This window comes from Mixophyes fleayi, chromosome 2 (genome assembly GCF_038048845.1).
Source record: "Mixophyes fleayi isolate aMixFle1 chromosome 2, aMixFle1.hap1, whole genome shotgun sequence".
Lineage (NCBI taxonomy): Eukaryota > Metazoa > Chordata > Amphibia > Anura > Limnodynastidae > Mixophyes > Mixophyes fleayi.
The window spans coordinates 199,422,534-199,450,501 of NC_134403.1; the positions used below are offsets into that span (position 1 = coordinate 199,422,534).

The 27,968-nt window shown below is 40.0% G+C and overlaps 1 protein-coding gene across 10 annotated transcripts in view; it reads left to right on the forward strand.

Annotated features, from left to right (window-relative positions):
- BCAS3 (BCAS3 microtubule associated cell migration factor) overlaps positions 1-27,968 on the forward strand; it is a 1,120,339-nt gene that overhangs the window by 510,167 nt on the left and 582,204 nt on the right. For 7 of the 10 annotated variants that reach the window (XR_012688055.1, XM_075195324.1, XM_075195323.1 and 4 more), the window contains 2 exons: positions 7,301-7,345; positions 24,113-24,237. Coding sequence is in view for 9 of the 10 variants with exons in the window: in XM_075195324.1 (XP_075051425.1) it covers positions 7,301-7,345; positions 24,113-24,237 (170 nt within the window). In the remaining variant the exon portion in view is untranslated. The remainder of the gene's footprint in view (positions 1-7,300; positions 7,346-24,112; positions 24,238-27,968) is intronic. The other 3 variants (XM_075195320.1, XM_075195326.1, XM_075195328.1) reach the window with 1 other exon arrangement.

Sequence of the window (27,968 nt, forward strand, 5' to 3'; positions counted from 1 at the left end):
TAATTCCTATCGACAATGCTGTGTTCTCACATTTCACTAGCGGGCCTCCTGTCGGTGTGGGAGAGGTGGTGTCTAACCTGTCCCTGCTCTTCCTCTTAGCTCCCCCAAAATGCGTGTTTAGTATTTTAATCAGCTTGCGCTGACCGTGCCTAGGGGAAGATGAAGCTGACTCTTCACTGGTAGTTAAAATGCTAGAATCAGATATGTATTGTGTATTACATATAGTGGAACCCTCATACTCACCGGCTGCTCCCTGAGCCTCCTGTCGAACAGCCCCCGCTACGTCCTCATCTTCCGATCCACTCTGCCGAGCCCCCTGATGCATTGCTGCCTGCACGACTCTTCTCCCTGCTGCTGAAGACTCGCTGGCCCGCCCTCGTCTGTCTGTGCCACTGCCGAGGACAGCTGCTTCTGTACAACTGGATGAGAAGACACGTTAGCACGCGGGGGAGACAAATTGCCTGAAGTGTGAGGCGGGACCCCTGCTGGGGTAACTGAGGGCGGTGCATTCATGAGATGACCATAGAAACCAGCGGGAGGAGGGACCCTCTGACTCCTATCACATAGCTGCTCAGGACAGGGGAGCTGAGGATGCGTACTAGAACACACAGCGGAATTATGAAAGGAGGGTCTAGGATACACGTGAAGGTACTGACCAGACAAGGAAGGATAGGGGGCCGACCACTCACTTCTACCATCTAGGACGGGTCTGAAACCTTTCGGGGGGTATGGCAGCGACCCCTGGGTGCCTGCACTGGCCGACATGGGCTGATTAAACTGTGCCGCTGTAAAAGGCCAGCTGCCCGCTAGATCCGAAGGGCCCAACGACCGAATACCGGGGAGAACTGCGGCGGAAGCCTGATATTGAACCGCTCCCCAGTTATCAGAAGGAAAACTAACCGGGGCTGGCCCCAACAGCCCAGGGGCCTGACTAGATGATCTACCGGCCCGCCCAAAAGATTCCAAAGAAAATAGTAGCGGGGAGGCGCTGGGGGGTGGGCTATCCCTGGCCCGAGGTAAAGGGAGAGGGTCAGGGGTATTACCAAAGGCTGGCAAAAGGGGAAGAATCTCCTGCTGTACATTGGTATACGGCTGATCCCTGTGAAGCCCAGGAACCTGATAACTGGTGATGGAGGGAGGACCTAAACCCAGAACTGCCCCCCCGGGAATGAACGTGAATGGGGGGTGGGGATCTAATATAATGGGGCCAAGACCCCTGTAAGGAGAAGAACGCCCCTCAGCACTGGAAGCAGTAGCTGAAACCTCCGCCCCCCCTACTTTATCAACAGAGGACCCTCCAAAACTATGCCTGGCAGCATGTGCTGCCTGAGGAAACCAGGGCCTAAAATGACCAGACGCCGCGGGCACCCTGCCCCGGGCGCTAACTGCCCCTTTACTATGGGTAACTGCTCCGGCAACGAGCAGCCTAGCCGCCCGTTCAGGAGCCCGGGTCCTCCTGGCACGCCGCTGGACAGCCCCGCGAGGACCCCTCGCGGCGGCAGCGTCACCCGCACTCTGCCCCGCCCCCCGACCAGACCCGCCAGACGGACCCGGCAATGCACACTGTGCTGGAGAGGGAAGGGGAGCGACAACCTGGGAAACATTGGGAGGGACATCAGCAGGGGCCGCAGAACGGGGAGGAGGGGGGGGGGAACCTGGAAGGACAGACCTAGGACGTCTGGGCTGGGAAGATGACATGACAACGGGGGCAGACAAATATTATGAAAATACTATATTTTACCGGGGGGAAGAGGGAGGAAGACAATACAGACCAAGGGGGGGGGGGGGGGAAGAAACAAAAGAGAGAGAGAGAGAGAAAACGAGGGAAGAAATAGGAACAGTCAAAGACAGCAAAATGCAATATAGACGAGAGCTACTTAGCCTGATGCTGCCAGGTATCCGGATCCAGGAAACAGGAAGCTCTCTCCTCCTCCACTGCTGGATATATTCTTTCCACGACCACTCCCACCTCATCCCAATTGGCTGATTCCATCACAGACTTAACCCCTAATGGTAAGTACATTATCAGCTCACAACACATGCTTTTAAACTCCTTTGGCTTAATGGCCTCTCTCACCCTTAGTTTCACTTAATAAAAATAAAATAGTTAAAAACAGATTAAAACTAGAACAAAAATAATATATATTAGAACTATAGCCCTTTGAAAAAATGCTTTATTCAAACAATAAAGTGTTTTATTCAATCATTTTCTTGTTATTGCCGTCCTGACTTGGTGATTACAGAAAAAGGTTTGCTGTGGTACTTGTACCACCATCATCCTTGTTAAATAGGCTTCAGGGAAAACTATCACCTATGAGACGCAGTAATTCTCACTATTGGTGCGGGCTGCCTCTGACAATAGCAGATGATGACCCCTTGTTGTTTAAGACAAAGCCCTATCACCAATGAAAACACCCTTTTTTGCAAGAGATAGGGCTTTTCCCCCTTTATTACATAGATCCCTATGTCCTTCTAATATTTTTCTCACTTGCTATTTATTTTCTTTACCCCTTCCATCAAGGTCAAACTTCTTTCTTCATCCTTCCTTAATTTCATTATTTAATTATATTTTGCTCTGTGACATCATTGCCAGCTGTCTTTTATGTCAAATACATTTTTTAAATGTGCCTGGAAATTTTTCTGTTCACAAAGTCCATGTTCTTTATGTTCATCATTGGAACACTTCTGTTTTCAGCTTCTATATCATATTTACATATATCTGCATAGTTGTACTTCTCCTGTGTTCTGACATAAACCTTGGTATGTTTTTCTTCTGTAGGCATGGGCAATTGTACAATAACACTTAAGTTACTCTGCATGATAACTCTGTGTATATTTGTTATGTTTTATATTGACAGCAGCTCAGTTATGTTTAAATTTAGATAAACAACATATCAGAATAACTGTGTTTTTTTTCTTGATGTTTGTCAGTTTTGACCATCATAATATTTACAATACTACATTTTATCTAGATCCCATTAATTCTGACATTGGATGTTGATTGTCATAAAACAGCCATCTGGTGCTGTCATTTCAAGAAAAGACTGCCTTGTCATTCGTGTGCAGCCATTTTGCCAGGGCACAGAACAGACGTTTTTCAAACTTTTGATGTAGTGGGATAACATTTTGTATCCTGTGCTTACCAAGGGGCTTCTGTAATATATTTTCTAATATTGTATACACATACATGTTAGAATCTTTCCGAAAAGTAACTTTTCCTTGGTGGTATTATATGCATGTTGCACTTGTTTTTAGTGTGTCATCTATTCAGCCACTATATAATGCTGCTAGTTTAATTGTGGTTCTGTATATGTTTTTTGTTGTCTTATACTGGAGCCAAACAGTAAGGGCCTGATTCAAATCGAAACGCAACAGAAAGTTGCAGTTTGAAAAAGAACATGGAACGTGAGCCTATTTCCTACCATATTCAAATCCAAGTTGAGCTCAAGATGCGTTTTGATTTGAATCTGGGAGCAAGTACACTCTGCCTAAACCGTACTATGTTAACAGATAGAACAAACTGCAGTATTCGCACATGCATATGTGCAATATAAGGTCACATCAGAACGCATGCAAAGAAAGTTAGATTATAAAATAAATTAACAACGTTAAAAAGTATAATCATTAATAGAAATATAGTTGGATTAAAAAAAAATGCTAATACTTTTGTTTACATTTAATACATAAATTAAGATGTTCTTAATTCATACTGTACATACAATGCATTTTGATTGTCTATCTTACTTGCATACACATGTTCTGTGCTAGCTGGTGGCATTAAGTCTACTTTTTCAAACAAAGTCTATGCCATGCCAGTCATCACTATCAGTTGATGCAAACACCTGCACTGTAGCTGGTGCAAAAGATACGGCTGAAACCTATCGGCCGCATCTGCATCGATATACCCTCACTGTACATTGCATACTTTCGTCCGCCCCTTCCCACCCCCAATATGCCCTCGCCCTTCAAGTTGTAGGCAGTCATAAGTGTCATTTGTGCTCAGGCATGGCTTGCATACAATTGTGATCATTGATGTAATGTCCATTTCTGAGCATGCGTAGAGCTATTTTACAGTAGATACGAATGCAAACCGACTTACATAAAAACATGATCCAAGCCCTAAATTATTTTGAAGAGGTGTGTGAAGTTTATCATGTTGCATTAAATTGAAGCTCACAATATATTTGGTTAATCTCAAAGTAATTAAGAAGTTGCTTATAACTTGCTGTCATATTTCTGTGAGTCCACACACATGGTTAGTTAATGACTTTAATAAAAAGCTGCCATTAGAAACAATCTCTGCTACAACAGGCTTGTACCTGTTGTTTACATATCATGTATGCATCATGTTTGCATATTACAAATTTAAAAAAAAATAGACATTGAGAATAAGATTATCATACAATTTGGTCTTTGTGTATATATAACATTATATTATTATGTTTATTATTACATATTGTTTCCACTTTAACCCAGCTTTATAAAAAACTACCTTCATCTAGATTTGGATAAAATAGTCAACACCTTTATCCAAATGAAAGGCAATATTTTTGTAATCTATATTTTAGTATCTAGCCTCTTAAAAGGCCTATTGTCCCCAACAAACACAATGAAGGTCATTTGCAAAGGGCAAAGCAGTCTTTTCACAGTGCAAACATAACTTTGGACCTGCCGTGGACCACATTTTGCACAAATGCACCTAAATTTCAGTCGGGACACATAGATTTGCAGAACAAGTTGGACATGTTTGCTGAGGACAGTGGTTTGCAGAGTAGGGAGGAGTTGAAGGTGGAGAAAAAGAAACTTAATTTTGCTTATAGAGTTTATTGCAATTCAATATAGTGATAGAGAGAGTGCATTATCAGGGGCGTTCCCTGCCGCGAACAGCCATTCCCGCTGTGTGTCTTCACTAGTTTAAAGCAGGCAAAGATTGGGTCTTATATTATACTTGAAATGAAACAAAACAGATACCATGAACAGAGTGCTCTGTGTAGATTAATGAAATAAATGAAAAATGAACAGCAATGAAATAAATAAAAAATGAACAGCATACCCTACTCTCTAATTATCAATGTGCCCTAGTGATAAACAGCCTGGGCTGGTTTCCACTGTAAAAAGGAGACTGTGAGTGTGGGGTCCTCCCGTTTTATGGAAATAAAAAAAAAAAAACCAGGCACAACATGCCCTGCATTGAAAATTGCAGGAGCTCTTCCTTAGCCTCTTGGGCTGTGGGTGTTGAAGTTTTAAACAAGGTTGGGAGTCCTGAAATGGCCACTTTGTTACCCGGAGTGCTTCCATGACCATTTTTTGCCAGATTTTTTAAAACTGTATGACCGGTACAAATTGAATTTTAGCAGCAGAAAAAAAAATTCCCTAAAAGTTCCCATGATAAAATCTTTGAGTTCCGCTTTTCCTTGTCCTTTCTGCGGAATAGCCCTTTCGCACTGTATTTGTGAATTTGCTATTTGAATTTTTAGTCTCTAAAGAAAGCTGTGAAAATTATAATCAATTCATTCTGCTCTGTGGTGGGGGTCTGAATTTTGAGTAGCACAAAAAGGATGAGGGAAATTCCATGCAGAACACTTAAAGCCAAATTCTGGATGAGAAATGTAAATTTGCTTGGGAGACTTTTGAAAAATTCAATCATCACTACTTATCTCCCTTTCATGTGGTTATTTGTGACAATAGGGAATAAAGTACAGATTAAAATAAATATTTAATGTAATAATAATTAAGAAAAAAAATAAGATTTTTTTCGTTAAGTCAGATGGTTTCATGTGTATGTGAGTCAGTATTATGTCAGTTACTGGTGTAATGTTTTTTTTTAAGCAAATTAATTTTTTGGGGGAGGGATATTAAACACCCACATAAATATAAAGTAACTGGCATAGAGAGATATAAAAATGTAGATTTGAATAAATACACTTAATGGAAAAAAATCTTTAAAATCTGTATTTCCTGTTTGTTCAGAAATTAACAATAGTATCATAAGAATTAAATAACTTCCAATATTAATGCAGTGACCTATAAATTCTTCACTACTAACCAAAGCCGGATATAGGCTCCCAGCAGGGGCGCAGTGGACACTGAGGGGCCCTGATTACCCAGCCCGTTTCTTTCTGGGGCTTTTTTGACAAATGGAGATGGTAAAGTGGGGCCCAAACCAGCATCTAGCATAGCGCCACATGGGGTCTTAAACAGGTTCTGCTACAAACACAGTTTACTCAGCCCAATAACACAGTTTGCCAGTCTTAGGGGCTTATTTACCAACACCCCTCTGATAACAAGATTTTCTAGTGTTCCATATTGGACTTAAATTGTATGGGGTTCCAAGCCGCTAAACTGGTATCTTGATATACATTAACTGCTCTATATCTGTGCTCCCATATGGTGAAGGCAAATTAGCCCAACACTACGCCGCTCACCATCACCGTACAGGACTGCTGGCAGCTGATATTCAACCTCTTTTACAGCTACTGATATATTAACTTTAGAAGAAAAAAAACCAAATAGGAACCTTTGTAGCTAACTTTTAATTCCTGAATCAATTAAGGATAAAATTACAATTTAGTATAAGCTGCCAAAACAATGAAAATTAGGTCTTTCTGCCTCTCATTCACTTAGGCCAGTTGCAAAGGATAACAGAAGAGAATTATAAAAAGTTAAACAACCAAATAAGCAACCCAGTGAAGCCCATTTGTCTGTAATAGGTATGTAGTTAAGAAATATGAAGGACCATTAGAAAATGTGACAGGTCAGCTTTTATACTCATGTTATACTAAGAACCCACAAAGAGTGCAATGTAGCTTTCTGTTGCACAAAACTGATTTTGATCGTTATATTCATGGCAATGGCCTTTGTCTAAACTGATAGACAAACATTTGATACATTTTTGGACAACTTTTTTCAGTTCTACTGAAGCAAATTTCACACATTGTAGAGTTAACTCATTTTTTCATAATTAATTATATTTTTGGATGATGACTCCTTAATATCTCCCTTGAAAGAGTGATATTTCCTATAACTATTTCATCTGCGATCATATCCAGAAATACAGATTGCTGTAAAAAAAAAAGAAAATGTTGCTCTTAAAACTGACAGATAACCTCGCTCATGATAACTGTAACATCATACAATATATAAATATATGGTGTGTGGAATTGAATTAGATTAGTGCTTGATTGCTGCAAAACAATAATTTAAATATGTTTCTTGAGCACAAACGCATGATTTATACAATGTATGTTGATGAGTTTTTTTTTTATCTAATTTGTTTTGCCTTTTCCCCTCCTACATGAAGACCTTACCTGTTTGGAGCAGGATGTTTTTCCATCAAAGCTCCTTGGTAAGTTCTGAATCCAACCCCAGCATGCTTATGATTCATGTTCTGTTCACTGGCTGTAATCCATCTTTTACATTTTGCTTGGAGGAAAAGTGGTTTGATGGAGGCACCTTATTGTAAATGATCACAGTGAATCACTTTCTTGTATTAGTTAAATATACCAAAACATAGGCAGCCCACTAATGCTTCACTATAAGAATGACACAATGTCTGTGGTAGCAGCATTCCATAAGACATCACTAAGTCTATTGTAATGTAAACTTACAGTAAAATACTCATAGAGAGGCGCACAACCCAGACTTTATTTCAGTGGTCCCCTGATTGTCATGTATAAAATAATACTGACAATAATGCTACTTATTTGAGGTCCAGAACAATGGCTCTTTGACCCCTCCATATTGTCTTTGCAAATGCAAATACAGGAGAAATTTGAATTTCAGTGCTATTAATCACATTGCACAAGGAACCTTGGTAATAGGTTCGTTAACTTGTATGGTGATCTTTGTGTGGAATAATATATACACAATATTCTTAACAGCTGGAAATTCCCAAATCACTAATAACCTATTTACTGATAGTTAGTCTGTAATATATAGCTCATTCCACTAGCACAGACCCTTGAAAAGAAGGATCCATGAGGCATGGCTGTAATGCAATCTTATACTCTTTTTTAATAATTTAGGAACTAATTCATCATTAGACAAAAAGTTCTTGCGCGAAACACAGGTGTTTTTGCCAGCAGTAGGATTTTTTTTTTTTTTTGCTCCACCATATATTTTCAGTGGCTGACCGCCAGCAATAAGTATTGCCCACTCTCTGGCAAAGGACTCCCCAGCCACATGGAGGGAGCATTTCTTATTAAGTATCCCGTTGATATCTAAGGATGGCGTTAACAGAAGAAGAGCAAGCCGGTTCATGCTGTTCAGATAGGCCCAGCTAAGTGATAAATAATTCTTTCTGCCCCATAACTGGTATAATCGGTGCACCTGAACATCACTTAGCTGTCCCAGCATTAAAATATTAATAAGTTGCTATAAAATTTTTACCAGCAACAGGAGAATTTAGAAAATATACACCCTTCTTGTGCACTTAATAAAAATATAATTTGCTTCTACATTGTATTAGAACTACAATGCGGATGTATTGACTTGGTGCAACCAATTCAAAATTTGCTTAGATCAGTCTGATGCAAGAAATAACAGTGTACAATCTTCCGTTTTAGTTTACATATAAGATTATTTCAGTCTTAAAATTAATTTTGTTTGCTAGCAAGCAAAATTAATTTCAAGAATTTTTCTAAAATGAAATAAATAATGATTAATGGAAAAGTGTTTAGGCCAGACCCATTACTACACCTTTATCATCTTTAAATAACATGTTTTTGTTGTTTTTATTGTCTTGGTTGAATTTCGACCAAATTAATGGTTGCAAAACATTTTAATAAAATGTATGCAATAGAGATTTTTTTGTTGTTGCTATTTTATCCAGTGGGCCTGTCCTGAATTAAGAACAAATGATATCTTTGCATGCCATGAAGTTTCAGTGCACATACTTATTTTGCTGAATTATAGTTTGTGTTTCTCAGATTTTGACTGACCACTGGGGATGTGCCAAGGACAGGCAGTTGTCAGCCAGCACTGATCTTTGGTCTGAGACAAGATTAAAAGGCACAGAATAAAGAGAGATGTGTGCAGCATGCTGGAGTTTTAAATCATTGGTTGCTTTCACAAGACTGCTTTGTGGTTGGTTTGATTCTTGCGGTGGCTTGTGAGGAGAGAAAAAGAGGTCTTCAAGATCCTACTTCGGCATTATAGGGAAGGAAAAAAAAGTGTTTTCTGCATTTGCCTCACATAACATATTGTTTTCATTACGGTTTTAATAAGAACTGTAATTATGACAGCATAGTGAATGGAAATGTGACAGATTATTGCATGTTGTGCATGAGATTTCACAGAATGTTTGCTGAAGAAGCCGTCTTATGTCCCACCAGGGGATGTGTGGGGACTGGAACCAGACCATTGTTCCGTGGTTTGCCTATAATGTTAGGCACATTTGTACACACGCAATGATGAAATAAGTTAAGAGTATATCTTTTGATTTTTTTTCCAACTCAACATTTCCTTACTATCTAGTCAAAGCAGTCCATTGTAACATTTGCTTTCAAAAAGTCGAAAGTGGACGTATGTGAGGGACACTACGCTACTCATTGTCCTTAGTAAACTCATATTATGTTTGTGCTTACATCCTAGTAGTATTATATTATAACATGATTCCATGTTATACAAGAAGATTCTCTAAGCTATTCACCATATCCAGGATAAATGACTTGGCAATGGGTGGAATTTTTTTCAGCACAAGTAAATATACCCTAGCTCAGTGGATCCCAAACTGTGTGCAGTGGCTCCCTGGGGTGCCGCGGCGATTTCACCGCCAGGGCCGTTTGTAAGTAGGGGACTACTTGGTAAATATTTTGGCTTAGGAGTGCCTTGAAAAAATTATGGAGACCCTAAGGGTGCCTCGAACTGAGAAAGTTTGGAATCCACTGCATGGAGACCCTAAGGGTGCCTCAAACTGAGAAAGTTTGGAATCCACTGCCCTAGCTCTTTTTATTTTTTCTGGTGTCAGAGATACTTTATTATTTCAGGAGTAGTCTTATATATGTCATATAATTTTATTATATGTAATGCTAATAATACCCTTAAAAATAGACATTGGATCTCACATTGTAAAGACAATTCGGTGCCTTTATCTTAAGCCCTTTGAACAGTGTCGCTGTGTTAATGTAAATTGAATGCTTTAACAAGATACCTATTGCATGCTGTTCTATATCCACCATATTACCATAGCACCTTCTGTGTTTTCATCCAGCATGTCTTGTTTTCATCTCATATATGGCATGGTATAGCTTCACTAATGTCTCATTGAGAAATTTGTCATTGTCTTATCAACATGATTGCCAACTGATCCTAGTTTTGTATACTCAATGCAATTATGATATATGCTCTTGTTGGAAATTATGTATCAATAGCAAATAAAGGCAACATGTATTTCAATATATGCTGGCTGCATGACATAAGACCATGACAGATTGCTATATTAACAGTATTAGATATAATAGTAATTAAATATGTCCAAATGTCATGAAAGTACACTGTGCACTTTCCATCTGTAAGAGGCACTTGTCATTTGTATTTCTACTCACAAAGATAACCATTGTCATATTGACTGCAATATTGCTGTATATAGCTATTGACATGGAAAAAGACTTACTAAAGAATGAAAATAACGAGAATATTTTGTCTGTCCACATACTGATGGAGCAGCCTTTGCAGTCTGACATTGGCTTACTTGCATCATTTACTCTGAATGAATGTGATCTCTTTAATGCTATATGATTACTTGTAGGTACATAAGTTCCATCATAACACATAATAAGTGTATTTGGTGAGAAAGAACAAATGGTTGATTAAACTTTTTTTCAGCTTGTTTGAAGGTGTTTGATTTTTTTAAAATATATCTTTGTTTATTGAGTGCCAACATGTTTTACACACAAGTACACAAAACTTTAGCAGTAACATTTTATAAAATGAGGATATTGTAGTAAAATATCATAGTTATGGCTGTTGTGGGAAGGGGTCTAGGGGAAGAGAACTGAGGAAGGAATGAAGGCGGGGAGTTGACAGGACATAAATCCACAATTATATAAAGTGAAGCAAGTTATGTCGTTTCTGCCAATTTCAATGAAATGAAATGTGGTTCTAGAATATCTTGTTTGATGGGCTGAACTTCTGGGCCAAGAGGCAACACTCCCCATCATTTCAGGTATTGTCCTGTCACTTGAAGTGAGTCATGTCATGCGAATTCTGCATGTCGATCTCATCTACTAGTCTACCATATTCATATAAAATTAAATTCTTTTGAACCACTGTGTGTGAAGGAAGGAGTTGGGAGATTCCAATGTATGGGTATGACACAGCTTTAGCAGCATTGTGTAAGTGTTTTAGTAATTACGTTTTATATTTGTATATTGGCATTTTAGTATGATTATGGAGCCAGAAATCAGGTTCTTCACCACCAAGTACAGCAAAGGTGATTTGAATGATTATCATCTAATATATACATATCTTGTGCTCATAGATACAAATTGTGATTAAAATGATCTGGATGCACATCAATATTATACCTATATGGTCTTGATATTTAGACCATATGGTATGGAGGTTGAAATTTGGCAAACCTGCAGATAAAATCAAGGAGTAGTTGTGTAGATGCCCTACAGTCCCATAGATCTAGAGTCTATGATATCTATTGAATTAAACTTGAGGTGGTCTAATAACCGCTAAACTCCTTGATAATTATAACTTGCTGCAGAAAATACACACCACTTCCATACTCCTATATAGTTTGGAGTTCGTATCCTATATATCCAGCCTGAAATAACGGCATAGATTAAGCAAGACAGCGAAATGCGCGTCGACGTTACAGCTGGATGCACATGATATAACTTAATACTCGGAGGAATTGGCAAATGCAGCTTATACCCCTATATACCCAGAGTTATAAGGGGACTATTAGGCAGATAGCAATTCACACCGCATAAACTATTGTATCCAGGATAGCAGGGGGCCGTTATTTCAGGCTGGATATATAGGATACGAACTCCAAACTATATAGGAGTATGGAAGTGGTGTGTATTTTCTGCAGCAAGTTATAATTATCAAGGAGTTTAGCGGTTGTTAGACCACCTCAACAGATCATTTTAATCACAATTTTTATCTATGAGCACAATTTTACCCTATATTTTGCTTTTAAATCTATATCCATAAAAGTTATGTTTTAAGAGGGTACTTATACTTGTTCAATCAAAGGTTTATTTCAGAGGATTGAGTGCACCTAATTAAAAGAAACTGCTGTTCTTTTTTGTCCAATATGATACGATTAAGTTTCTAGGTAGCACCCCAGCAAAATATGTCTATTTATTTATCCTTATCATAATATATTTGCATTAACGCTGGGATCGAATCCTCCAGTTGGTGCGGTAGAATAACCCCTTTTTCTGTACACATGTACCATCTTGTAATATTCTTATTCCATGTTTTCTATAACAATACAATCAAGAAGGATGCGTATTAAAGCTTAAAAGTCTTGGGCCAATTTTATTATTTTATTAATTCGCCCAGTTCCCTTTTCCACACTTTCGTGTAGTGTGTCAGAGTGATGTATACATTTTCAAGAATTAATTTATAAATCAGTGTTATATAGCCTGAGTGATTGTACATAGTACTTTGAAAGAGGTCTCATCTCAAGTATGCCTTTTTTTATTAAGTTTCCCAGAAAGTGCCTGATGGTGGTCTTCAAAAAGAAGGGTCAACACTGCAAATATTGACTCTTTGCATAAAGTTAATGACATGGTCAATAAAAGCCATTGACTCTTGTGAAATGCTTGTAATTTTACTTCAGTATACCATAGCAATATCTGACAAAAAGGTCTAAAACTTTGTGAAAACCAATACTTGTGTCATTCTCAAAACATTTGGCCATGACTGTACATATTTGTGTTTATTTAATAACAAGGTGCAAAGGAACTGCCAATATAGAAAAATACAGTTTGCAGACTGTCCTGCTCTCTCTTACCTGTTCTTGCTGCTTTCCCTACCTGTGGTTTCTGGTGTCTCTTGCTCAGTTTGCCGATTGTCTGGATCCTGAAATGCTGGGGGCCCCATCTAGAAAAGAAAATGGGTACATGAAATTTAGAAAACTCTAAGGAGCTCTGGTGTTAAATCAAAATAACTCACATATAATGATAAGGCCTCCCTCCAACCCCAACATTAAAATACTAGCATTCACATTGATTAAATAAACCTCCCTCCAAGAGCCCCAGCAATAAATTAATAGCATTTACATTTAATAAATATAACCATTTCTCACAACTATCCTGGCATTAAATAATTATTATTCAAATTTAATAAATAGACCTCATTGTCCCCAAACTCACCCCCACATTCAATTAATAGCCCCTAAACCACCCCATTTTAAATTAATAAGCCCCACTATTAAATTACATTACCCCATCACCCCACAAACAAAATAGCACCTTTTAGCCACCACCTACCTCACACCCACATTACATTGCCACACGCCCCCTTCGCATCACACACAGCACTGACATCAGCCACCCCTACACACACACACACACACACACAACACTGACATCAGCCCCCCCTCACACACACACAACACTGACATCAGCCCCCCCTTCACATACACAGTACTTCCATTATTTCCCCCTTCACACACACACACACACACACACACACACACACACAAAACACTGACATCGGCCCCCCCCCTTCACACACACTGTACTGACATCAGCCCCCCCCTTCTTCACACACACTGTACTGACATCAGCCCCCCCCTTCTTCACACACACTGTACTGACATCAGCCCCCCCTTCTTCACACACACTGTACTGACATCAGCCCCCCCCTCTTCACACACACACTGTACTGACATCAGCCCCCCCTTCACACACACTGTACTGACATCAGCCCCCGCCTTCTTCACACACACTGTACTGACATCAGCCCCCCCCTTCTTCACACACACTGTACTGACATCAGCCCCCCCCTTCTTCACACACACTGTACTGACATCAGCCCCCCCTTCACACACACTGTACTGACATCAGCCCCCCCTTCTTCACACACACTGTACTGACATCAGCCCCCCCTTCACACTAACTGTACTGACATCAGCCACCCCCCTTCACACACACACCTGTTATCAGCGCCCCCACTTCACACTTACCTGTCATCTGCTTCCAGCCGCGCTTTCTGCTCTACTCACATGGGACGGCACCTGTCACATGGTGCACATCCCATGTGATACTTAGGCCACGCAGAGGGGAAGGGAGGGACAGATCCGCGGCCACTAGAAGGAAGGTGGCTGGTCCCGGGGAAAGGGGCCAGCCATCTTCCTTGTTTAAAAAAAAAAAAAAACATCAGGCGGCACACGGGCGGCCTCAGGTCATCGGCCTACTGGTAAAATTCCCGGTAGTGCCTATGGCCAATCCGCCCCTGATTGTACCTGACTAGAGGTGGGTGCCATGAAAAGGAAAAAGCCTTATGGGGATCACTCACAGCTAAAATAGGTAGGGTTAGGTTTAGTGCTACTGATTTTGAATAGTTGAATTTAAAGAGTTGACTGAATTTGTGGAAATTTTCTGTCAGGTTGGAAGTGGAGACTACAAGATTAGTATTCATGGAGAGTAAATTGTCTGCAAATAAAGCTAATTTATATTCTTCACCTCCAGTCCTAATAACATTATATAGTTAGTTCTAATGAATCTGGCCAATGCTTTCATAAATACTACAAATATCAAAGGGATAATGGATATCCCTGACTTGTATCTTTGTTGGGGCCCTCCAGCTGCTCAAAGCCCCTGGGCTATAGCCCATTACGTTAATTCGGCTTTTCACAAGACGCTGCAGGATACGTCCAATACCTATGTGGATCATAAGTTCGATAAAGAAGGCACAGAAAACGCAAATTATTGCATTAATGTCACCTAATAATAATAATATAGACATAATAATATAGGCATTAATGATAAAACAGTTGTCCCCATTAAATACATTTATTAGGATGATTTTAATGTCTACTGAACATAAAATACATCTTTACAGTTGCAAGTGATTGCAAACACTTGGTATAGCATACATATGAGACTATCATCAGAAAGAGCTCCCCATCCACATGCACACATGCGTGTGCAGGCTTTATCCTTGTCTCCCCGGGTCCCAGTGGACACAGAGGTGTAGCTTGGATCTATACCATCTGGAGCAAGCACATGCGACACCCCTTCTCTATTGGTGAACTGTGTTGCTCTTTTCAACCTGCTACTGCAGCATATGTAGGTACATGAATTAGGGAAAGCTAATCAATAAGTGAATGCAGTACATAACACAGATTGCGTATATAAAATGTACATGCTCCTCACCTGCTCCAAAATTCCACCACATACCATTCAGACCTCCCACATGGTCCAAAATAGTCCTGCAAGCTCTCAGATCCCTCATGTGCTCCAAAACTCCCCCACATGCCCCTCAGATTTCTTCACATCCCCCCAGACCTCCCCACAAGCCCCTTATATGCCCATCAGACCTACCCACTTGTAATTGACCTACCTCTCAGACCTTCACGCATGCCATCAGACCTCCACACATCCCATTTTCATGCCCCGCAGACCTCCCCACATGCTCCTTAAATGCCTATCAGCACTCCCATATGCCCTTTCCATGCCCAACAGTCCTTTCCACATGACCATTCAAACTTACCAAGTTCTCCACACTGTCAATGAGCTTGATTGCATTGCTCTTCCTTAGCAGTGGCGGCTAGATGAGTGTGATGTCACTGTCATCTCCCTGTAAGCTGCGGTCAAACGAGCCCCGTCTGTGGTCTCTCACTCCAGCTCCTCACTCAGTGACGTGATTTTTCCGTACACTATGCACAGTAAGTGTCAGCACACTGAGCCTGTGCAGGTTGCCGCTGCTTGTCAGCGGTGTTTGCAGCATGTCAGATGGGGACTCGATCATAATGATGAATCAGGTTACCCAGCAAAAGGTGATTAAAATGGCGGGAGGCCCTTACTGCGGTACCCCCATGAAAGCGTCCCTGCTCATGAGCCACTTTTCTGGCTCAGAAGCATTATTTAAAATCATAGACATATCTCTATGTTTCCTATATTATCATGGAAAATGTGTTCATTCCCATATCAGCATCATTTACAAAAACAACAGATTTCCGCATTAATCTAGCTTTTGATGGAACAGTCATACAGTAACATCCCTATTAAAAACCTGCAATGAAATTCAGTATTGTTGGGAAAAGCTTTCAACACTGTGGAACACAATATTCTGTTAAGCAAATGTCAGTGCTAGGGTATTGGAACAAGTATGCTACAGTGGTTCCACTCTTATTTGGCAGGAAGATCCAAGGTTGTATCAATCTCTGTTAATCAGGTTCTATTCATATGTATGCAGCTGATACATTGTATAACTTAAGACAGACTGTTTTTGAACACCTGTAAAACAGAATGCATGTTACCTGAGACAAAGACTGAATTGCAAAGTGTAATAACACATTCTTAGACAATTGAGTCCAACCCCGACCAGTGGAGACCCTTAATGAGCTTACGCATTATGCCTGCCCTCTTACATAACATTGTCCGCAGCACTTTTAGACTAGTAAGAACTGGCTAGAGCGAACGCCAACATTTATCTCACATTAGTATCCAAATAAAAAAAAATATATAGCTTGATCGTAAATTTTAATTTGGTTTGTATATAGACACCTTGACATTCAAAATGTATACTAAATTGGACTTGCGCTATAGAAACATTGTGTCTAACTCTTATGACCAAAAAGTACAACACGCAACAGACACTAATGCCAGACTGTGGGAATGTACTTCACACACATTCAGATCTATCAGTATCTCAGATAAAGTTATGGTCATGGGGTAAGGATTTTTCTCCCAATGTATAGCACATTTGTTAATAAAGTATAATAGGTTGCACATAACTGCACAATAAGTAATAACTACCAAACATCTCAATTTCTGTCCAGGTATGTGTACATTAGCATGTATGTTTGTAAGTGTTATCATTTGCTCTTTTATATAATGCAGCTTGTATTTTGAGATTCATGGGTTTCTTAGTACCCCTTACCATTTTGCCATTTCCTGTCAATTTAACTTAGATGCTAGGAAAAGCAAATATACTTAACAATGGTTTTATACACCGTTAGAGATTATATTGCAGAAACCCAAGAAAATGTCTGGTGTCTTTATATTCATGACAATCTTAGCAATGGAAACCAATGGGTATAAATGTAAGCGTACTATTATTGTTCATCAGTAGCAGTGTGTAAATCTACAAGTTTGCTGAAAGTCCTGAAGTTGACCCCTTGCACAATACCTCCTTGAAGTTATTTTTAGAAATGATGCCTAACCTGTCTTTTGATTTTAGCATTGGGTATAATTTACAAAGTGTTGACAGTTTAAAGGGGAGTAAAGCACAGGAGGTCACAGGCAGAACAAGGCAGCCTCATAAGTCCATAATATAGAACATAAGCATTGTGGGCACACAGATGAAATACTTTAACCTGTCTGGCTAAAAATGCTGTACCCGCCAAAATGGTGTTTAAAGATATGCTTAGTTACAACATTTCTTAGCGCACCAATCTGAAGAATAAATATACAAAAGGGACATGTAAATCAACTCTTTTTTTCCTTTTGAAAGTGCTATTTGGATCAAATTAATATTGCTATGCAATGACATGATTTCACATCCCTTTCATATATTACCCTATAGCAGTGGTTCCCAAACTTTTGCAGTTCGCGGCACCCTTAGAGTCTCCATAATTTTTTTAAGGCACCCCTCCAAAATAATTACCGAGCAGTCCTGTTTTAGAAGTAGTTGGGTCAAAAAATTGTAATAAGTATTTAGGTCAGGACAGAAATGCTTATTTAGTTGTATGCAAAAATGCCCCCTCTGCATCCAGACACTCTGCCCCCACTGCATCCAGACACTCTGCCCTCTGTCACGCTGTCCCCCCTCCTCTGCCCTCTGTCACGCTGTCCCCCCTCCTCTGCCCTCTGTCACGCTGTCCCCCCTCCTCTGCCCTCTGTCACGCTGTCTCCCTCCTGTCACGCTGTCCCCCTCCTGTCACGCTGTCCCCCTCCACTGCCCCTCTCACGCTGTCCTCCTCCTCTGCCCACTGTCCCCCTCCTCTGCCAAGCTGTCCCAACTCCTCTGTCAAGCTGTCCCAGCTCCTCTGCCCTCTTTCCCCCTCCTCTGTCACGCTGTCCCAGCTCCTCTGCCCTCTGTCCCCCTCCTCTGCCCTCTGTCATGCTGTCCCAGCTCCTCTGCCCTCTGTCCCCCTCCTCTGCCCTCTGTCCTCCTCCTCTGCCCTCTGTTACGCTGTCACAGCTCCTCTGCCCTCTGTCACGCTGTCCCAGCTCCTCTGCCCTCTGTCACGCTGTCCCAGCTCCTCTGCCACGCTATCCCCGGCGCACAGTTTGGGAACCGCCGCCCTATAGCAAGTGTCTCTCTGAGCTCACTGTATGCAGTCTGTATTATATAGACCAGTGGAGGTCATTTAAAATGCATTAATGCTCAGAATATCATGTACTATTGCAGATGTCCTGCATTCTTATGAATGCAAAAGTCTGACACTTTATTCTGAAGAAATCTGCTTATTTTTCTACTGTTCAAATATATATGAGCACATTGCCATTCCTCCCCTTACTGTTTGTCTGTTGATGCCTCATACGATGATTTTTTAATAAATATATGGATTGCAACGGAAATTTGTCCGTGTGTAATGTGTAAAACAAAATTTCTCTCTATTATCATATATGAAACAACCCTTAAAATAACTTTTTTTCCTAGTAAAATATTGCTTGCTATTTATTATATAGCGTAATACCCATAGGTCACATTAGAGATGAACTAATTGTTTTGAAAAGTCAATCACAGGGTACGTAATTGTGATTGAGCTAATGTCGGCACTTAACCTGCCGACATGAAAATGTTGACAGAAAAAATGCAGACAGGTTTACAATGTCGTCAGTGTGATTGGCGACATTGACATTGTCGCCAATCACAATGCCGACATTAAAAGAGCAATGATGCTGGGTCCGTCAGCTATACCCCAGACTCGGCGGCATTGTTCGTTTAATGTCTGTATTGTGACTGGCGAGATTGTCAATGTCGCCAATCACACTGACGACATTGTAAACCTGTCTGCTTAATGTAAGTGTCAGTATTGAGCCTGCCGAAATTTTCATGTATTTTGACTGCCATCGGTGCCAAGTGTTAACCTGAATGATGCAGTTGAAATTGATGTAAAGAAAAGTGCTTTATGAACATATAATAGTAACACCCCTGTTAACGAACCTCTATAAAAAAAAGTATTTAAAACGTACAAATATTGGATTATTGGCTAAATGTATCACGTGTTAAAAAAACAAGCTGTGGTTGCTATGCAACTTGTAGAATAACACTATGAACATTTTACTGGTATAACAGCCAACTTTTTTCTGGCTCTTTCAATGGTGTAAATCTATCAGAATGAGAACTTTTTGCAGCTATGGAAATATTTAACACTTGCTACCTAAATGGGACTTTTTTGTCTCTTGTTACTTTAATACACACACCAGGTCATTGACTCTTGAGTTTTTTCGGATTAAGGGAATGGAGGCCCCTGGGATAAGGGGGCTTCCATTCTCTCGTGAGCCCCCCCCCTGTGAGCCGCCCACCATCCCCCCGTGAGCCCCCCCCAAGCGCTCGCCTCTTCTTTTACTGTAGTTCTTCCGCAGCGCGCTGTAGACTCATTACTGAGGAGATCTCGTGAGAGTGAGGCTGATCAATAATGCTGCTGAGCACTTTCAAGGGCCCCCTGGATGCCCGAGGCCCCTGGGCTGTAGCCCAGTTAGACCTCAGCTTAATCCGGCCCTGAGAATAATACATACAATAAGCTTTGTTTTCCTTGTCATGTCACCAATCCTAACAGCATTTAGTATCACTGAAAACAAAACATCCTTAGTAATGCCTGGAAATTTATATCTTTAATAAATACTTGTGTTCTACAGAAGGGACATCCAGAATGCTAGAATGGTTCTTTCTGCCCACATAGCTCTTTATTTTAATGATGTTCGAATATCTTGACCTTCTGAAACTTTGCAGACATTGAATTTTACATTCAAATAAATTATTCTGCTGGAAACAACAGTTTTACTGTGCCTTTTTTATACAAGTGTTTAAAGTACTCAAAGCAAAGGCACATTTTTAATGGTATGAAAAAGTGCAATTCAGTTGTTCTTCAGAAATGACTAATTCCCGTTCATGACAAACACTTAAATCTCCACTTTCTAAATTACATATCCATTACCTTGAATAGGAAAGAAAAGACCCGGGAATTCATAATTTAATATAGTGTTCCAATGGAAACATTCCAAAATGAAATGCATTTTATGATCCCATCTACCCTTTTAATGCCGTGGTGTGTCCCAACACTCGGCTGACACATGAGCATGTAACAATGATTGATTACATGGAACACCTCAGCATCATTGTGTGATGATTCATAATGCTTTTATATCCTTTCTTGTAAACATTCCTGGTTATTCCAGACCAAGTATTATGTTGATCTGATGCCAAAACGGGTAAGGTTAGTCCTTAAAAGATTACCATAGCACATTACATTTACAAATCACTTCTTAGTAGTGAGCTGCTTCTTTTCAGCCGCTCCAGTGCTACAACAAATCAATATTGTACAGTGTTTTATTGTTGCTTACAAAAATGGATGTTATCACTGCAGGATTTAAAGCATTGCCTATAGATTAGGAAGTGTGTGCAGTGTATTGCAAAGCAAGCCACAGAAATGAGGAAAATGTAGTTTACTATATGTCAAAAAGAAAAAAATTGCTATATGTGGTGACAGTTTTTTTTTCAAGAAGCGGTTGTCCAAAAGTGGACAACTTCTTTAAACTTATCACTTATTTTATGCACACAGTGGGGGCAAACATGGTGATCCATACAGTGGTTGAAGAGGAAATTTAGAAGTGGCAGTATGAAAAATGTAACTGAACAGCCCAGTGGTCTGGAGGCCCCATAAGACCCTCAAGCTTTAGGGAATTTGAAAGTTCGAAAAATATATATATTTACTTGCAATTGCCACCCTCTTGAAACTAGATGCCTGTCTATCTTCTTAGCATGTTGAGCAATGGTTCAACTCACAGCAAACAATAACACATGATTGCAGCGTTGGTGGAGTCATTGTCCCTTGATAACGTACATGCTTCTCCAATGAGCTGCTGTCTATCCTGACTAAGCTGCTCTGGTAGTAGTGGTTTTGGAGCATTTTGTTATCTCTGTAAATAGTAATAATATAATATATGATTACTGTAGCATGCTATCTCAGATATATGAGGAGTGCAAAAGAGACTCTGTGACACAGGTATAGGACACATACATAGAGGGAATGTTGACAACCAGTGTACACCCTTCTCTGATCTAGGAAGGATAGTCATGCAGCTTTTTCCACATAGAAATGTGGCAAACGATACACAGACTTCCTTTGGGCCCTGGGACATGAACCCTCTCTGTTATGTGATTGAGCCCCTCAAGTGATCCCCGATGAAATGAGCCCCCCTCAATGCATGGCAGTGAAATCCAGACTGCCCGCTATTCCCACCCAGTCTGACAGGGATCCCTCAGCTGTTGGCAGAAGTACGGATTTGGTTTTCCCACTTTTTCCTCATCTTCCTCCTAGAGTAGCTTAACTTGGGCTCTTCCCGGGTTCCAGGGCATCTGAGTGACATCCTCCACGTACTTACTGCCGCCTTGATCCAGAGAGATGTTAACCTGTAGGGTAAATTAGTATAGCGGCAGCTGGGACACACGCTTGTGGCTCATTTGAATTGCGAACGATGTTGAGTTGAAACCTGGCACATGGTAATAGAGATGGAGATGGCAATAAATTAACGAGTAGCAAAGCAACAACAAATTAAATTCTAAGCCTGTCCAGCTTTAAATGACATATATGCTTTCCTTTCTGCTTATTGTGGCCATTCCATACTATGGTTATAAACACCAGGTTTTCTTTAACGCACAAGAAAAAAAGGATTCTCTCACCTAGTTAGTGAGACACAGCTAAGAGGCTGTCACAACCTTTTATTTATGTCTGTCAGCTCCAACTTGCTGACTTGCTGATTACCTGGCGGAGTGGCCAGAAGACCCAAACTGGCTCAATTGAATGGAGCTGCGCTTTCTTCCATTCACTCCATGGTCCCTTAAGCCAGCAATTTTTTGAGCCAAAACTTATTGGAAAACTGTTTTCCAAGCCATATTGAATTTCCCTGGTACTTTTAAAAACCTTCAGACAGAAACCTGGGACACACATTTACACTATGCACAAGTTTCTGACTTATAATTATTATACACATATGCATTGTAAATACACATTAAGTAAAGCTGGGTACACACTACAGAAATTTCGACCAACTTTTTATGCCGAGCAATTTTACATGCGACCGATGGTTCGATCGCTTGGTCCATGGACTGCATACATACTAGCCTTGTTTAGGACGATAAAGGGAAGAGCGGATGTCCCTTGGCGACTTTTTACAGCCATGTTGTCGTGAGCAGTGACTGTAATTTCGTACTCATTGTTGTGGATCGGTCGGGAGTTTATACACACTACACAGTGGAAACGAGATTGTAACGAAAATATTAAACAGTACGACCAACCAAATAAGGCGATAATCGTCCATTTGGGCAGACTTTCGACCATCGTGTCACTGTACACACTGACCCGACTTTTGAACGAGCGGTCGTATGTCGGCTGTTTGAGCCGATTATTGGACGAAAACAGTGCAGTGTGTACCCAGCTTGAAATATTACATTTAAATTTGTATGTAATAAATACACACACATACGCCTGTGATCTTGTGCCTGGATATGGTCACAGGAACTCCTTGGTGACTTGTTATAACCATATAATATGCAGATATGCAGTCATTATATATTACTTACATTTTATAGTCATGTTGATTTAAATTACCTACTGAGCTTAATAATGAGCCTTCCTTTCTTTTTAATCCTTAATTGCTTCTGATTTAGGTGGTAGTTAAAATTGACCGTAAAATGCAATTATTAGTTGGTGGGAGCCAAATCTTCCCCCGCTCTTCACATCCATAGGGCAGATGCGGCCAGGTTCATGGCGTCTGAGGCAGACCCACATGGATCACAAATACACCTGTCAGTAGCTGTATCATTTGTGGGTGCCAGATTGTTGTTGCACATACACACTGATATGGAGGATGGTTACCAGCACTAGCTAGCTGCTCTAATTGTGTATCGACTTCTGTGCTTTCTTTATATGATTTTGTGGGTGTATTTTAGAATAAATGTTTTGCTACGTTCATTTGTACATGAGAAAGGAGATTATACCTGCTCTGTTATGGAGGGTTTCTAATTTAAATCAAACCTAATAGCAAATGCGTTTTTCGCTATCAAAACCAATGTTAAAGGACTTGTGAATATGACTTGGTTGGTGTATATGATGTACGCCTGACATAAACTTGGCGCATATGCTATAGGTTCAGAGCTGTATTCATTTCTAATTTAGCATATGGGTGTAAATATATTTTTGTGTATGTTTACTTTGAGTGTTTTTTTTAACTCATATGCGTCCATCTCAGCCTCAGGCTGTGTATGTTTGGTCCGTGTAATCTGTATTGTGTCAGTTTTCTGCAGAAATGGAAATATATGGGTGCTGTAACCATTTTGAATAAAATGAAATACATTTTTGTATGCATGTATGAATATCTCTGCACTCACACTTTATCTTCATCTGCTGTGTTTAGTAGGAAATTTTATTTTTTATCACCTGTATGTACTAAAAACATATTTTTCCTTCATATGTTCTCATTTCTTGAAGTTACAGAGATACAGCATTTAGTGGCTTACATTTGTGTTTGTTGTGTTATCAATTTAGTGTTGCTTCGCTGCCCGCAAACAAATATTAGAATGTTCATAATAGAACACATTTAATTTCGCCTAAATTATTTCATCTTATATTTATATCTTCAAAAATTTAATTAGTTTTATTTTGTACATATGTGTTTTGGTTTCACGGTGGACGAAAAGGAATCTCCATAATCACATTTTTGTTTCCTTGTTCTTTTTTTATTCTCTAAAGCAAAGCCAAGCCAGCTCCACAGATTTCCCCAAGTAAGTCAACAGGAGGAGAGTTTTGCGTTGCTGCTGTTTTTGGCTCTTCAAGATCCTGGTTTGCCAGCAACCAAGGAATTAAAAGGGACAAAGGTCAGTAACATATTTCATACTTATGTCTTACAGATCTATAAAGAAAGCAAAGTGAGTAAACAATATTATTATTATTAACATTTTCTTATATAGCAACAGCATAGTCCACCACACTTTACAATTGGGAACAAACACAGTAATATCACTGGGTGTTAGTAGACATGCAGGGAGGTAAGAGAGCCCTGTCCACAATTTTACAATCTATAGGGAAATTGGAGTTAGATACATGAGGTTAAGTGCTACATAGGGGTCCAGTTTGATTGCAATGTTAAAAAGTACTTAGTGGGGTTATATAGTCCAGTCACACAACACAGCAATGTATGTTTAAGTGTCAGTAGGTTATCTCATTCTAAAAAGCAAATTAATGTTTTGAGTGAACTACATGTAAGTTAGGTAATTGAGTAGAGGTTACAGAGGTGGTTCGGGAATTTGCTTTGTCAAAATAGGTGAGTTTCCAGAAAACACTTGAATATTTTTCAGTTAGGGGAAAGGAGGGGTATAAAGGAGGGAATACCACAGAGTGGGTGCAGTCCAAAATGTCTGTGACGTGTGCCTGGTGTAAACCAGCCACTTATGCTACTGGTGGAGACTTGCACAGGGTTTCAAGTTGCGAATGGGTGTAAATTTGTTATTTTTATGTGACTCTTTTTTTGAGTGTAAAGAACTCTGTATCAGGCCCGAAATGTTTTCAGACAGGCTTAATTGTGTTTATCAAAAGGTATAGTACATTTTATTTTGCAGTGTTCTGCAGATATAGTTGTGTGCCTTTGTTAGCATCTCACGACAGATGTGTCTGATTTTTTAGGTGGTTTGTGTCCTGACCATATGCCCTTTGCTGAGATCACAAAGTAAATGTAATTGTTTCTGACTGCCGTGTATGTCTATCAGCAAAGAGTCAGGTCTAAACATAGACCAACATATGTTGGTCTGACTCACATAGTGGCTCTAAGAGGCTGTGCAGTGTTAGATATCCAGGTCTTCCATTGTGCACAATAGTTATTGATATAATATGAAGCATGCCTCTGAGACCCACTGGCAGTGCATGCAGTGGTGCCTACAAGATGGTGTGCATTCTGCTTGCAGCTTTATTTTTGCTTTTTAACCATTTATTTAAGGGGACACATTATTATTATTATTATTATTATTATTATTATTATTATTATTATTATTATTATTTTATTATTACACTTTTATTCATATAGTGGCAATATATTTCACAGTGCTGTACAATCATAGAACTTTATTCAGGTATTTCAGTTCCTTCCCCAGTAGATTTTGCAAACTCATTCCATACCAGTATGTTTTGGACTATGGGAGAAACTACAGAATCCATGACAGACCCATATGAACTTGATATAGATAGCATCCTTGCCCGAATTTAACCCAAGGCCCCTGCACTGCAAGACTGAAATATAAAAACAGCTTAACAAGATGTATCATTGATATTCCTGTCATCATCCTCACAGTCTATTGAATATAACTTCATCATTATATAGTGTTATGATTAATATATATTAATTTTATTACATTCAGTATTATTATTGAGTACTAGGAAGTATGTGACTTATTGTTTACTGGACTAGACCATACACTATATATTTTATGAAGATCCCTGAGGTTTTTTAAAATTTTGCAATTTATTGTTGTGTTGTAGCACATGGAAAGATGGTTAAAAATTTGTATAAACAATTTTCCATACCTAATGTTGCCGTTTGTGCCAAAACATTAAGGGTCTGATTCATCTTCAAATGTAAGTCCCGTTGCGTGCCGTTTCTTGCGTGAAATTTCTCTGCACATGCTCAGAAACTGATTTTACGCTAATGAATGCAAGTGCAGGCAGTTCAGGTACAAATACAAATGCGCTTCCGACTACCTACGATTTGAAGGGGCAGAACAGGGGAGGGCTTCCCGAGGTCGAGCGCACCCACATTTTTCCGAGTCACACTCTGGGCATCATTAAGCTACGTGTCCTTTAGCAATATCACTTTTAACAGCTACAGGGCAGGTGTAAGTGCCGAATGATAGTGATGACAGGCGCGTATGCATAACAGAACATGAGTTTGCATGTAAGAGAAACTGTAAAAATGCATTTTCTGTACAGTGAGCACTAAGAACTTCCTGATGTGTGTGTGTATGTGTGAGTGTATATATATATATATATATATATATATATATATATATATACACATACAAGTTAACCTGTGCATGATACTCATGCATTCTAGTCAAATCAAGCTACTTAAGGTGTTAAAAAGATTCTTGTCATGCATTTGGGCCTAGCCCAGGCCTCCTCAGGGGAAGAGCGTTACTTCCCGACGTAAGCGCCCTTTTTTAACGTGGTTTTGTCCACATGTCACCACCTCATCATTTTTCTCCATCACCTCATCCTTCATCTTTATCGCCACATCTATCCAGATGTCTATCCAGACACAGGGATACAGGGATCTCTCTCAGCGGTCCTGAGTATCACACTCCTCTCGCTCTGTCACCCCCGGCAACTACCAACCACTCCCAACTGTCACCCCCGGCAACCACCAACCACTCTCAACTGTCACCCCCGGCAACCACCAACCACTCCCAACTGTCACCCCCGGCAACCACCAACCACTCCCAACTGTCACTTCTCCTTCAAGAAATATATATATATATTTTTAAAATCTTTATAAACACTTTTAACAATTAACAAATTAAATTAACAAATTAAAAACATCTTAGTATACCAAATTTCAGCCCTTTCTGAGTTTTTTTTTCCACACACACTAAGAATTTAGTAGGTCAGTGTATAACTCCGCCCAGCAGGTGGCGATGCAGCTTGTTTTTTTTTTTTTCACACTAACACACGCCACTAGGCTTATATATATTAGATATATATATGTGTGACTATATTATTAAGAGTTGGTAATGTATTTCATCTATTTTTCACGCGTTCTGATGGGACTTTACATTGCACATATGTGTTTTGCATAACCTGCCCGTATTCAGATGGCGATGTTTCTTGAGATCAGCTTGTACTTGAATACGGGGTGTACGTGTGGCAATTTCCATCCACTTTTAAAAAACGCAAATTGTCTTTACATTGCGTTCCAAGATTAATCAGGCCCTAAACGTTGTTTTCAATGTTGTATTTGAGTATGTGTTTGTTGTTTCTCTTTTTTTTTTTTTTTTTTTTTTTTATAGAAAAAAGATAATTTCACCCACAACCCAAGTGAGCACAATCTGCTGGGTCACATGACATTTTGTGTGCGCCTAACTATGCTCCTGCTTATTCCTGATGCCAGTGTGTTCTCTGTTATGTACATGCTCCTGTCCAAAAAGACCATATCCGAAGTAGAAGAGAGTGCAGGTCGGGTGCTAGGTGTCTCGGCGCCCTAGGCAAAGTTTCCAACTAAAACACCCCTCCCTTCCCCCAACACACACCAAATAACTACTTTCCAGAACCTCACAAACTGGATTTTGTAAAAAAAAAAAAAAAAGATAAGCCTTAACCATACTTGCCAACATTTAATATTTTTGTTCCGGGAGCTGCCAGTAGGAGATGGGCGTGTAGGGGGCGGGGCCCCGAAAATCGCGTAATTTTAGCCAAATGCAGCGATTCCCGGTGAATCGCGGTGTTTGAACCGTATTCTGCCCACTTCACTAGGAAGTGGGCAGATCAGGGAGATTGCCACACTCTCTCGGGAGTCCGGGAGACTCACGCAAATTGCGGGAGTCTCCCGGATGTTCCGGGAGAG